This window comes from Leptopilina heterotoma, unplaced genomic scaffold, assembly GCF_015476425.1.
Source record: "Leptopilina heterotoma isolate Lh14 unplaced genomic scaffold, ASM1547642v1 Lhet_57, whole genome shotgun sequence".
Classification (NCBI taxonomy): domain Eukaryota; kingdom Metazoa; phylum Arthropoda; class Insecta; order Hymenoptera; family Figitidae; genus Leptopilina; species Leptopilina heterotoma.
The window spans coordinates 407752-422607 of NW_025111127.1; the positions used below are offsets into that span (position 1 = coordinate 407752).

Consider the following 14856-nt stretch of genomic DNA (forward strand, 5'->3'; position numbering starts at 1 on the left):
AAAACTACTTTAACCATGACAATGAAACAGGAACCAATAATGATGTCTTTTTGAACACTTTCCTTGGCATCCAACAAAAAAACAAGTAAATATGTATATTTCAAAATGTATTATTATTATTAAAAGAAATCATTTTAAAGTAAAATTATACTGTTTCAGGTATTTAGTTTTCTACCAGATGGCATTGGAAAAAGATTAAAATCACTATATAGCGAATGATTTAAGACTTTAAGAAACACTAAATCTATCGTTTCGTCTACTGGTATGTTACTCAATTATATTTATTTATAATAAAGTCTACACAAATTTTGAAAAGAAATTATGTCTTTATTTCGAAATAACATTAAAATTCAGACAGTAAAAAGAAAGTCTTACTTTAAGGCAAAAAAGAAGTCTTAAATTAAGATGCAGGATTTTTAAAACAGAGACTGTTTGCCATTAATTTGGAAATTTCGACGCCTCCCGTTCATATAATGCTTATTGAAAAACAAATGCAAGATCATTCTTATTCAGTTTTTAGTGCAAGACAATTCTTATTCGATTTTCCGTGCAATAAAATGCTTATTCAAAATTGTGTGCAAAACAATTGCCACTGACAGAACAATAAATGTAACCCTAAATCATCTTTTTAATATTAAATTGCAATTAAATATCTGAGAATTTCAGTGCGTATCTATTGTTATTAGAAAATTTAATACTTGATTATCTCTTACGTATTAAGAAATATTGTTTAAGCAATTGTAATTAAAAATTATATTCAATTGAAAATTTTATAAAACTCATAGTGTAAGCTAATTTCAGATTGTACTTTTTAGCATAGAATTTTGAATAAGCATTTTATTGCACGGAAAATCGAATAAGAATTGTCTTGCACTAAAAACTGAATAAGAATGATCTTGCATTTGTTTTTCAATAAGCATTATATGAACGGGAGGCGTCGATTTGTACAGAAAAATTTTGACCTGTTTTTGCTTCGACCATTCGCAACTAGGTCCGTAAATCCCGTAAAAGTCCGTTTTTTAAAAAAAGGTCCGTAAAGTCCGTAAATTGTACGATATAATTTGGATAATTTTAGAGAAATTACAAATGATTGTAGAAATTCAATTATTTTCAAAAGTAATAAAATTCTTCGCAAAAATTCAATTATTTTGAAAATTTAAAAAAAATTCTCGTCAAAACTTCAATTATCTTTAGAAATAATTAAATTCTTCTGCGAAATTCAATTATTCTCGAAAATTTTAATAAAATTCTTGTCAAAATTACAATTATTTTCAAAAATTTTCCTCAATTCAATAATTTTTAATAGGCATCTACTATTCTAATAAAATTTTTCAAAATAATTCAATTATTGAAAAGAAAATTTAATAAAATTCTACACAAAGCTTTAATTATTTTCACAAAATAATAAAAACTTCCCAAAAATTCAATTATTTACAAATTTTATATAAATTTCTTATCCATAATTCAATTATTTTCATAAATAATAAAATTTTAATAATAAAATTTTAGATAATAATTGAATATTAAAAGCATTGGAGCATGAAATACGTGTCGGGAAATTGCTTTCGGGAAAAACATTTGTCGGAAATATAGTTGTCGGGACAATAGCTGTCGGGAAACTGCAGTCGGAAAAACTACCGGTAATCTGAATTTTTAGAAAAATAAAACAAAATTCTTCGCATAAATTCAATTGTTTTCAAAAATTTTAATAAAATTCTGGTCAAACTTTCGATTATTTTTATAAATAATTAAATTCTTCTCCGACATTCAATTATTTCCAAAAACTTTAATAAAATTCTTGGCAAAATTTCAATTATTTTCAAAAATTTTCCTCAATTCAATGATTTTTAATAGGCATCTACTATTCTAATAAAATTTTCTTGAAGAATTCAATAATTTAAAAAACAATTTAATAAAATTCTACACAAACATTTAATGATTTTCAAAAAATAATAAAAATTGGATGATTGCGAAGAAATTCATCAAAAAATTTGTAAATATTTACAAAATTTTTTCATAAATTTCTTCGCAATCATTCAATTATTTTCATAAATAATAAAATTTTTACAGGGATTCAATTATTTTGGTAAATAATAAAATTCTTATTAGGAATTCAATTATTTTGATAAATAATAAAACTCATTGCAGAATTCCAATTATTTTTAATACAATTTTAATCGAATTCCTCGAAAAAATGTAATTATTTTTAAAAATTTTATTAAAATTCGTCAAAAGAATTCAATTATTTAAAAATTTATTAATAAAATTCTTTATGAGAATTCAATCTTAAGAAACATGCAAACATTACTAGAAATTTCTCATAAAAATTAATTTAAAAATGGATTTCAGTTAAAATTTTAGATTATAATTGAATATTAAAAGCATTAGAGCGTAAATTTTTAGAAATAATAGAATTTTGAAAAGGTTTCAGATTAAAATCTTTGAAAATTTGAATTTTTCATATTTTTAACTAACAATTCTATGGAATTAATTTTTTTTTAAGAAAGTTTAATTGCAGATTTGTTTTATATTATTTGAAGTTTTTATTTTCTAATATATATTTAATTGAAGAATTTGCGAATAATTGAAATTTCGTAGAATTGAATATTGTAAACAAATGAATTTGAAAATTGTTAAAGAACTTTTTCGAAAATTATTAAAAATAATTGATTTTGAGAAGAATTTTAGTTAAAAATTGTTGAAAATAATAATTGAATTTATAATGATTTTATCCCTCGGTCATCTTTAATTATTATAAAACATGAAGAAATCTTCATGTTTTATAGTTATAAAAAATTTAATTTATAGTTTTAAGTAAAATTTTTCATTTTTGGTCCGTCAAGTCCGTATTTTTAAATACTTTCACTGGTTCGAGACCTGCAATTTGTAAAAGTAATAGTTCGAATAAATGTAGATAGAATTATCAAGTAAAAGTTCTCTGGATTAAAAATTTGGTTTAGTAGAAATTCTAATGATAGATAACTCTTCTAAATAATATTTGTTTAAATAAAAAGTAGATTAAATGAAAATTCTGCGGAATAAAAATTTTCCTAATTAAAATTTCGTTTAGAAAAAAATTCTGTTTAATAGAATATTCGTTTATTTTAAAGTAAATTAAACAAAATTCTAAAATGAAATTAATCCTATGAATAATATATTTTTTCATTAATCTTATTATTATTAATTGTTTTTTAGTTACGCGGTTTTAGCTGTATTAACTGCATAAATTTTAATTCCTTCATCAATTATTCAAAAGTTTTATAAATATACAAATCATCAATACCTACGTAAAATCTAAAATGCTATTGAAAAAAAGTCTGCAATTTAATATAAATTTTAGACTATACTAGCGCCTCAGACGGCCTTCGGCCGTCTTCGTTGCTTCTATTCCATGTTCATTTTTGTTCAATTTTTAAAAGTTTTAATGTTAATTTTTTCAATTTAATAATTTTTTAAATAAAATTCTATTTTACTTAAAATATTTTTTTGCTCAAGTGTAAAATTTTCTATTAATTTAATTATATTTTTAATTACAAATTATATGTTATTTATTATTTATATTATTATTTATTTAGTAGTAAAAGAATAATTTCAGACTGCAGCTCCATCTCTTAAGTATATGTGAATTTTTAATGTACTACAATTTCATTTGGAAACATGAGTTCGCCCTTCTATTCATATTACCGATGCTTAATCTTTTCGATACTTTTCGAGTTACACTTTCGAGTGCATTCGATTCTTTTATCCCATGTCTTTTTTTAGAAAGGAATGTCTTTTTTTAGAAAGGATTCATATAAAACAATTAGGATAAAAAAAATATTTCGAAAATGATATTTTAAAATATAAAAAAAAGATTTTCTTTTAGTTCAAGTGTTGTGGAGCTGAAAAAAATATACTTTAATTGGAGTAAAAAGAAGAGTTTTCAGCCGAAAAATAATTCAACAATAGAGATAATCTTCTCGGATGCTTATTATGTAAACTTTCAAATTCTTGATGTCTGAAGTTCGAAGAAGACATTAATCACAGGTAAATAATGAATTAAAAAAGATTTTATTATTTTAGTAATACATAAAATTAATCACTACTTATTAATTTACTATTTTATATTACTCATGCATGCAAAGATAACACAATTGTACGTGAGAAGTTACAATTTGTTTTAATGTTTTTATGCGTATTCTATCTCCAAAAATAAACAACTAACAAAAATTTTAAGCCCTATCTCATAAAGAAAATTTGCAATCGTTAATTTCATGAAAAGTGGCATTTTTCAAAACGAAGATTGCAAAATCCATTTCAGCTTGAAAAAAATGTAAATTTTGGTCTAAAAAAATTGTAAAAGTACTAGTCGATGGGAAATTTTCCAAAGAATCTAATTCCATTGGAATTTTTGAGCTATCTCCAAACGCGTGCGCAGTAGATTGAAAAAACTGCTTATTTAAAAGAAGTAAATAAAAAAAACACCTATTTCGATTTGGCTCAAATTTTTTAACATTATGCGACCTAGAATATTGAAGTTATTGGCGTTTAAAAACTAGAAATTTTGAAAAAAATGACTTTCAGTGGTTTTTTGGTATTGAATAAGAAAGCAGAGTATTCATAAAATTAATACAAAAATTTGAGTTTTAACTTTGCAGCGGTTTTATATTTCTAAACTTCTGTTTGCAATTATTTCCGTTATGAGTTATAAAGAACTATAAAGAATTTTTCTTAGTTTAAAAAAATCTTAAATAGATTTAACCGTGGAGTCAGTATATTTAATTTTTCAAGGATTATAATAAAAAGGTTTCTTTTTCAAACCACAGGTTCATTAAAACAACCATTTCCATTAATATACTCATTAGATTTCTATAAAAAAGCATTTAAATTTCAATAAACGAAAATCGATGCTTCAAAAGACATGTAGATAGAAATTTTAAATTTTACTTGAAAAAAAAACAAACACAATAAATTTATCTGCAATGCAACTGAAAAGAAACCGGAAATTGTCAAATGCTAAAGAATATTAAATTATTTGTTTGCTTCTGCTTGAATAGAAGAATAGAGAACTAAATTAAATAAAAATCTGCTTTAACGACATAATGACATCGTCTTAAATGCTTGACTCTATAATTGAAGTTGAAAGGTACTTTTAATACTGTTGCATATTACGCTAAAAGAAATATTTTGAATAAAATAAAATAAAATTCTATTTCTTTAACTTGAGTCTATTCAATTTTTAAATATTTTCAAAATATTTTTCTTAGTTAAATAAATTTAAGACTTTAATTAAGTAGAAATTTATATTTTCTTCCTTATGAGACTTTATTACTTCCGTTTCTATTTGTAAGGAATAAAATATTCATTCGTTAAAATAGATATTATTATTATTGACAATATAATGAGACAATAATTTTTTTTATTTATTTATAATAATATCTTTTCAGAGTATTTATCGCAGTAAATGGCTAATTAGTTGACACTAATGAACTCATTGAATTGTAATTTATTAGCTGTTAATTTTTCAGAATGTTTTATTGTTCTGAAAATAATTTATCAAATAGTGAAAAAAAATTAAAAAAAAATTTTTTTTTTAAATTTTTAAAAATAATGTTTAACCGTTTTTGATGGTAAAAATTTTATTTATTATTTAAACGAATATTTTTTCTAATAAAATCTCTATAAAAATATAGGAAAATATTAATTGAATTATTTATTGAAAATACAAGAGCAATGGCTTTTGTATTTAGTACTCTTTGTATTTAAGCTCATGATGTCAACCAAGAGTTCTTATTAATTATTAATAATTACGAATAAAAGATAATAATTAGTTGTACGTAATAGGAATAAGTCTAAAGCTCAATGACATTCTTTTCACCTGAGAACAATAACGCAAAAGCAGTTGCCTTTTTTTGAAATAAATTTACTTCATAATTTGCCAATTAAACGCTTGGTACAATTAAACCAGTCATAAATAATAATAAAAAAAGAATAAATAATTAGAGAAAATATCGATGAAAACAAAATTGACTAATGAAGGAAAAATAAATTGTTATTGTAGACAAAATATCCAGAGAAAAGAAGAAATTTAATTAGATGGATAAGTCAATTCCCAACTGCTACTTATCAAAAAAATTTGATTCCATTATTGCCTACAAAATATCGTATCATAAAAGGATTACTTACATGACACGGACATTCTTTTCTACAAAGGTGTGTTAGTATTGTCGCAAGTACATGACGACATGAAACATTGCCATTAGCAGAAGGAACCGAGCCAGCGTCAACGACACACGTAGTGACTCGTTGATACGCGGAATTGGTTTGTCTTAAATTCAGGTAAAAATGAAAGAGAGATAGCAAAGCATTTTTTCACAAATTTTATCGATAGTTGAGAAAAATTAAAAGTGCCAAGAACTCGTTTTTCTACTATAATCGAACAAGAAAGAAAGTAAGTGAGACAGCCTCCAGTTTAGTTTTGCACAATCCTAAAGGCTCGCGAGTGTTCGAATCGGCGCCTCCATTGAAAAACGATAAAAATAAATAAACAAAATGTGGTTTTTAATTTTTGCGCTTGTGTGTTGTGAAGTGTCATCTGAATTACAACAGGATTTAAGTGATGTTAATTTTTCTACAACAGGAAGTCAAAGGAGAATAGTACCTGACAATTCTAGTATTACTTCGGTAATTTTCAATCAAACTTTCTCTAAAATTACTCAATTCAAAACAAAATAATCAATTAACTTATGATAAGACTTGATGGAAATTCCGAGATAAATAGTATATCAATATATTGTGCTGATAAAAAAAATGATTTGATAAGGAAGTAAATTCTTTATTTAAATTCAGTTAATTTTTATTTAGACAAACAAAATTTGAATTCACCTGTGCAATCAGAACTAAATGTTATTTCATTATCTCTATATGTCGTTGAAAATCTGACTCATGCTTAAGCGATGAAATTGGTTAAGTGTATCCTCAATTTTATTACAACGTAATGGGCATGCAGATTTACCTTAATAAAAAGATTAGCGCAATTTATTGAGGTAAATGAGTAACCTAATACTAGTACACTGCTTGATTAAACCAGTTTTACTAGATCTTAAGTTATGTGCTCAATTTAATTCAGTTCATAAAATTAACCAATTTTTCAATTAACAAACTTATATAGAAGAATAGAAAAAAATTGTTCAATAAAAATTTTAATTAATAAATATGTCATTCGGAAGTATTGCGTTAAAATTAATTAAATATTTAGTATTGTTATTAAATTATTATTTATTTTAAATTAATTTTTGTTTAAGTTTTTTAACGTTTGGTTTTTCATGAATACTGGAAAGAGGCTTGGAAAATACAAAAAAGTTGTGTAATACTGCGACGCAGAATAATTAAGAGTGATTAAAATCATGGTTACAAAGTATTTCCGCACGGATTCCCTCTATAGCAATTGAAAACCGATTTTTATTCTATTGTAATTTCATACAATAAAGAAAAAATATTATATTGTCATTAAATTATGAATACTTTTACATTCTAAAAAAATTGTTATTTCAAATTGTTAACAATTTAAAAAAAAAAAAAAAAAAAAAAAATTTCTTGTAGCATATAAATTTTTAATCTCACCTGTTAATTTGTCGAAACATTTACTAAGAATGTGATAGATAATAATGTGATAAGTCATAAACTACTTGAAAAAAAAATTCTAATATATCATCCCAACTACTTCATTAATTTTATGAAATTTAATAATAGGACAATCAGAATACTATAAAAAAAATTTATTTCAAATTAAAGTTTTTCCACTTTGAGAAAAGATAAATTTCTTAGTTTTTGAACGTTCAAAAAACTACAAACAACATTTAACATTTTCTAATGTTCTTATTTGTTTGCGAAGGTCAGATTCAATAATGTCGAGGATACCTTCAATTTTTTTCAAATGGAATTCGTTTTTTAAATGAATGATAATTATTCCAATCCTAAAAAAGCATTGAGAATGAATAATTATGTGAAGCAACATTGTTTCATATAAAAATATTTCCAATTTTTAAATAATTAACACCTTTTTCAAATAGCTTTTTTTAATATATTCATTCACCTGAGAAATAAAAATATCCTGATAATTTTATCATTAAGATATAATATGAATCACATTGAAACTGATTCGAGATGTTTAAATGATATATTTACAATCGTAATTATTGTTGATCTAGTTATTTATGAAAAGATAAGAATAAAATATTGATTTTTTAAAAATTTACATTTATATATATGTATAATTAATAAAATTGTAAAAAATAATAATTGACTGAAATAACAATGTGAAAAAAATGGTTTTTAAGCAATTTAATATAGAAATTTTGTAATAACTGAATCAAGTTTGAATCCTTGAAAAACAAGTTTTTGATTTCAGATAAAAAGCAAAGAATGCACTATGAAATATTTGTCATAAACATCCTTTTTTAAATAGAGAAAGAATAAAACTCTTTTATCTTTTTAAATTGATGAGTGAATAAGGCAAATAAAGAATTCATTTCGATAATAGAATAAGTAATGTCACAATGAAAAGAACTAAGCTTTCAAGGATGATTCACTGGTGTCGGTACCGTTCTGAAACTTTTACAATTAGGGTACCATTAATAAAACATATCAACGCGCGAAAGTAAGAAGGTAATCACCACAGACCAAAACGACCTTGTTTCTCGTGTACAAGGTTGTAAGAAAAATCTAGTGTTACACATCCGTTAAGTGTTTCCCTTTTATATTTTACAGAAAATGTTCAACTCTAAACTTTATTTAAAATTCAAAGCTCATTAAAAATATCCTTCAACTGAAAAAGATATTCATCATAATTTCTCTCCAATTTTCTCAAAAAATTTTATTATGTTATTATTAAAACAGTCATAACCAGAATAATGTTTTCTTTTATAAAAAAAAGTAACATATGTAAATATTTACTCATGATAAAACTGTTGTGGGATAAAAATGTGTATACAATTTTTTTATGCAAAAAATACGGAATTATACACAATTAATAACTGGCATGAGGAAAAATGTGAATATTACACAACTCAAATGAATTTTTTCCTGTCTTAATTTCAAAAACGAAAAAGAACTACATGAACTTTGCTTACAAAATTCGATGGATATTTCAGGCTTCGCACTCATCTACTAAAAATTATTTATTTATTTATTTACTACTTTTTTTTACAATTTGCTACTAATTGGATACTTTTTTAGATTTATGACACTAAAAGATACTTTTTTCTTTTTTTGGGAAAAATTTGCATCAGTTTAATTTCGCTAATAGTTGAAATGAAAAAAAATTCTAAAAATTGTAATAAAATTCTTTAAAACAATTCAATTATTCTCAAAAACTTTTCGAAAATGAATGATTTTCAATATCTATACAATTTTAATTAAATTCCACAAAAGATTTTTGATAAAATTCTTCGCAAACATTCAATTTTTTTATAAGTAATAAAATTTTCACCAGGAATTGAATTACTTATTTAAAATAATTCATAAAATTTTTCGCAAAAAAATTAATTTAAAAACTTTTTTTTATAAAATTCTACCGCAAGAATTCAATTATTTTCAGGAGCAATAATATTTTTCACGAAAATACAATTGTTTATAAAAATTTAAATAAAATTCTTGGCAAAAATTTAATTACTTTCTAAAATTTTAATAAAATTCAATAATTAAATGCATAATTTCAATTTTTAACAAATTTCACAATTTGAATTTATTTCGTCGAGAAAATTTTGCAAGAATTCATTTCTCTTAAGTTTTAATATATTCTACGTAGAAATTCAATTATTTTCATAAATAACACAGCCACACAAAAAAAATAAGAAGTTCTGATCTGGGGGTCTCACTATGTAGACTTTATGTTTTTTGGGTCGCTGAATCCGAATCCGAGGTCCATTTAACCCCATCAGATCAGGATTTTGACATAACCTCAAAAAACCAATATGGTGGACATGTTTTTGAAAAGTTTATCGGATTCGCTTGAAATTCGTTACTCGGGGGTTTTTTGGGTCGTTGATTACGAATTTGAAGTCTGATTTCAAAAATTCAAAATGGCGGATCCACTATGGCGGACACGTTTTTGAAAAATTCATCGGATTCGCTTGAAATTCGTTACTCTGGAGTTTTTGGGGTCGCTGATTACGAATTTGAAGTCAGATTTCAAAAATTCAAAATGGCGGATCCAATATGGCGGACATGTTTTTGAAAAGTTTATCGGATTCGCTTAAAACTCGTTACTCGGGGGTTTTTGGGGTCGCTGATTACGAATTTAAAGTCAGATTTCAAAAATTCAAAATGGCGGATCCAATATGGCGGATCCAATATGGCGGACATGTTTTTGAAAAGTTTATCGGATTCGCTTAAAACTCGTTACTTGGGTGTTTTTGGGGTCGCTGATTACGAATTTGAAGTCTGATTTCAAAAATTCAAAATGGCGGATCCAATATTGCGGCCACGTTTTTAAAAAATTCATTGGATTCGCTTGAAACTCGTTACTCGGGGGTGTTTTTTGGGTCGCTGATTACGAATTTAAAGTCAAGTTCAAAAATTCAAAATGGTGCATCTAATAAATATGTTCTTTAAAGGAATTAAGAACTTGAGTGATCCAATTCACCCAGAATTACTCTATATCTTACGTGTGCCTGCATCCAGAGCACCAACGGTGGGCAACGGAGTTTGTCCGCTATCCAGCTATGTTGTTGGATGACAACGCCTGAGAGCCTGCTTTCTAACCCTCAACCGCTGATACTGGGGTTCCGAGTCCCTGCATTGTAACACGTTTTCTACATGTGTCTGCTATGACGGCATCGAAGCCATTACCCAGTGACTTAGCCGGATAGCGGAAAACTCCGTTGCCCACCGTCACCTCGTGGAGGCGCCCTGGATGCAGGCACACGTAAGATATAGAGTAATTCCTTGTAAATTGAATAACTCAAGTTCTTAATTCCTTAAAAGAACATATTTATTGGATGCACCATTTTGAATTTTTGAAATCTGACTTTAAATTCGTAATCAGCGACCCCAAAAACCCCCGAGTAACGAGTTTTAAGCGAATCCGATAAACTTTTCAAAAACATGTCCGCCATATTGGATCCGCCATTTTGAATTTTTGAAATCTGACTTCAAATTCGTAATCAGCGACCCCAAAAACCCCAGAGTAACGAATTTCAAGCGAATCCGATGAATTTTTCAAAAACGTGTCCGCCATAGTGGATCCGCCATTTTGAATTTTTGAAATCAGACTTCAAATTCGTAATCAACGACCCCAAAAACCCCCGAGTAACGAATTTCAAGCGAATCCGATAAACTTTTCAAAAACATGTCCACCATATTGGTTTTTTGAGGTTATGTCAAAATCCTGATCTGGTGGGGTTAAATTTTGTGTGGCTGTGTAATATAATTCTTTGGATGAATTCAATTATTTGAAATATAATTTTAATAAAATTCTTCGAAAGAATTCAATTATAGTAAAGATGTAAAATTTGTTTTTTGGATTTTTTTTTCAATTATTTTCATCATGAATAATAAAATTCTTGAGAGGAATTCAATTATTTTTGTAAATAATAAAATTCTTTACAGAATTTGAATTATTTTGAATACAATTTGAAATGAATTCCTCGAAAAATGTAATTATTTTCTGAAGCTCTATTAATATTCTTCAAAAGAAATGAATTATTTTCAAAAATTTTGATAAAATTTTTTTTTGGTATTCAATTTTAAGAAACAATCAGTTATTCTATCAATTATTTATTAGCATTTTATTTGTATTTAAATAATTGATTTTGCGTAGAATTTTTGAATAAGAATTGATTTAAAAATAAATTTGAAAAAGATTTTACATTAAAATTGTTCAAAATTTTAATTCGTGCGGAAAAATAAATAAGTATTGATATACTTAGTGAATAAAAATTTGAAAATTTGAATAATTTAATAATTATTCAAAAAAATCTGTCTTTTGAAAAATTTTAATTAAAATTAAAAGAAATAAAAAATATTTATTTAAATTTCCAATATTAATGGAAAATTTTGTCAAATTTAATTAAAATAAATTTTGTTTAAAAAAAAATTAGTTTTCTTACTTTTAAAAATTATTTTGAAATATAATCAAATTTTTGAAGAATTCTAAAATTTCTAAAATTTCTAACCAAAGTTTGAAAAATATTTGAAGTTTAAAAGAATTTAGAACTGAAGTTATTTTCCATGAAAAGAATATTTTTGATGGAAATCAGGAAAATGTCAGAGAAATACAAAATGAAATTTTTATGAATTAATTTAATGAATTATTTTTCTGAGAATTTCCACAAGTCCACCTACAAGAACGTTTAATATTCCTTGAATGTTAGGTGCAGAAAAATAAAATGGCACATATGTTATTGAGATTTGCATTACAAACGCAAACCTTCACTTGATAAATACATTAATTCTTGTCACAAAAAAAAAATAATTTAAGAAATACTATATTTTGAAGGATTGTCACTTTTTGAGAATTTAAAAAAAGAATCTTTTCTAATTTTGTTTAATTTTTAACATGATTGAAAAAACCCCTTTTTTGTAAAATAAAAGGGAAATCCCAGAAAAAAAACAAAAGTAATTTATGATACTTGAGGATTTTTATTTTTGAAGGAGAATGCATGTTTTATATTCAGCAGACGAGCGAAAAAATTTCCAATATCCTGTCACTATTTGAATGTATATAGAAATGATAAAATTCATTGTTTTATATTCAATGATTTTCACGAAACATTTTTTAAATAAATAATTAAAGAAATATAATTTCAAAGTCAATATGTGAATACTCTTAACATTAAAAATCCTTTTTAATTATTTTTTGAAAGAAACAGAGGGACTTTGATTTAAAATTGTCATCTTTTAATATAAAAAAAAATATTGCAATAGATCTTTGTGGAATAATCACCTCTCATCAAAGTGATTTTTTTTATAAATAAATGAATGGATGAGAAATTGTGAATAGAAGGAGTGACCTTTAAGGACGTAGGTAGAAAAGATTGTGATCAACAATTTCCGATTATTGACCTGTTGTAGCTATTAATAATGGTTTCTTTACTCATGCAACTTTCTGCTATTAAGATACGGTGACTCACACTATTGCAATCTCTTTTTAGGAAATTAAAAGCTTTAAGTAAAATGAAATAGTAAACATTATACCTGAACCGTTCGTTATCTTTTAATTTTTAGTTGATTTGTTTCTATTCAATAATTTGTATATAATTATTAATAATTCCTTTTTGTTAATTATAGGTCGATTGAAGATAAAATACTATGAATATTATTATGATCTACGTTTTAATTCGAAATAAGTTATGCCTTGCTTTAAAAGAGAAATAATATTTTTTTATCCATAAAGATAATATATTTTCTGAGGATTTATGAAGAAAAATTCTTCGCTAATTATTATTTTCTTATTTAAAAATAAACTAAGGAAACAATTTTCTGGAAAATGGTTTTTTTAAAGTACATTACTTTTTTTAGAAATAAATGCGACTTAGATTTTAATGAATTCCATAATTTTGCGCAAAAAAATATTTGCTGTAAAAAATAAGTAAGACTATCTTTTATCTTCGTACGTCAATACGACATGCCATTAAGTCAAGAATTTTTTACTCGGTACGACACAGAGAAATATGTGTACCTGAATCATGAACTGGAATTTCGTTTTATCTTCAAATTTTAGTTTTTTAATTTATTAATTTATTATTGTTATTAATTATTAATTATTATTATTATTATTAACTATAATAATTTTCGTATTCATTTTTTCTGTCCCTCATACTCTGAAATTAGTTTTTGTGTATGTTTCTTTTTTTTAAATATTGTTTGACAAATCGAAAATATGCAGTGTTTCCTGATTTATAATAAAATAATACTATTTGAAATTAAAAAATTAAAAATAAATTATTAACAAATAAATTTTGTTTTTTATATGATTTTTTTATAACAAATTTCGTTTGACTAATCTAAATTATGCAAATTTTTCTCCTTTCTATTTATAAAAAATATTGTTAATTGTTGAAAAATTATGATTAAGTCATAATATTTTATGCATAATTTTAATTTCTCAATAACAATATTGCTCACAAGCTGATTCTTTTCTTTAGGGAAAAAAACACATGTATTTCCGTTTCTTAATAATTTTGTAGAAAATTTTCAATTTTCATAAGGAAATAATTTGCATCATTTCTATTTCTTAATTACAATTGCTTTAATAAAATTCAAAGTTTTTTAAAAATAAAGGAAAAATATGTTTATACTATTTGTCAACTACAAATTTTAATTGAAAATGAAATTGAAACTTTTTAAATTATTAAAAATAAAAGGAACAACTTTTTTACCTCAAAAAAATGTTCTGTTTTTATTTACGAATTTCTTTAATTATAAAATTATTCGAAAACATCAATAACTTCTTTTTAAATAAATATTTAATTATTCTTATTTTTCCACACGAATTGAGACATTCAAAAATTTCAAATTCAAACCTTTTTAAAATTAAACAACTTATAAAAGTATTTGTTCATGTTTTATAATAATTATAGTTGACCGAGTGATAAAATCATTATTTTATATTAGGTATAAAAATATTGTTACTGTAATTTCTTAAAAATTATTTTCTTCATTTCAATTCAATTATTATTTTCTAGAATTTTTAATTATTTTTTATGAAAAAAAATTGAATTATTGAGAAGAAATTTATAAAAAATTTTTGTAAATAATTGAATTCCTGTGAAATTTTATTTATTTATAAAAATAATAAATTAAATGTTTGCGTACAATTTTATTGAAATTGTTTTAAAATAATTAAATTCTTTTTAGAAAATTTTATTAAAACAG

The 14856-nt window shown here is 24.2% G+C and overlaps 1 protein-coding gene across 2 annotated transcripts in view; it reads left to right on the forward strand.

Annotated features, from left to right (window-relative positions):
- The first annotated feature begins 153 nt into the window (after positions 1-153).
- The window catches only part of LOC122508800 (vascular endothelial growth factor A), a 32730-nt gene continuing 18027 nt past the window's right edge, over positions 154-14856 (forward strand). The window contains exons 1-3 of one of the 2 annotated variants that reach the window (XM_043622355.1): positions 154-262; positions 3866-4026; positions 6041-6663. In XM_043622355.1, the coding sequence (XP_043478290.1) occupies positions 6532-6663 (132 nt within the window). In that variant the 5' untranslated portion in view covers positions 154-262; positions 3866-4026; positions 6041-6531. The remainder of the gene's footprint in view (positions 263-3865; positions 4027-6040; positions 6664-14856) is intronic. The other variant, XM_043622354.1, reaches the window with a different exon arrangement.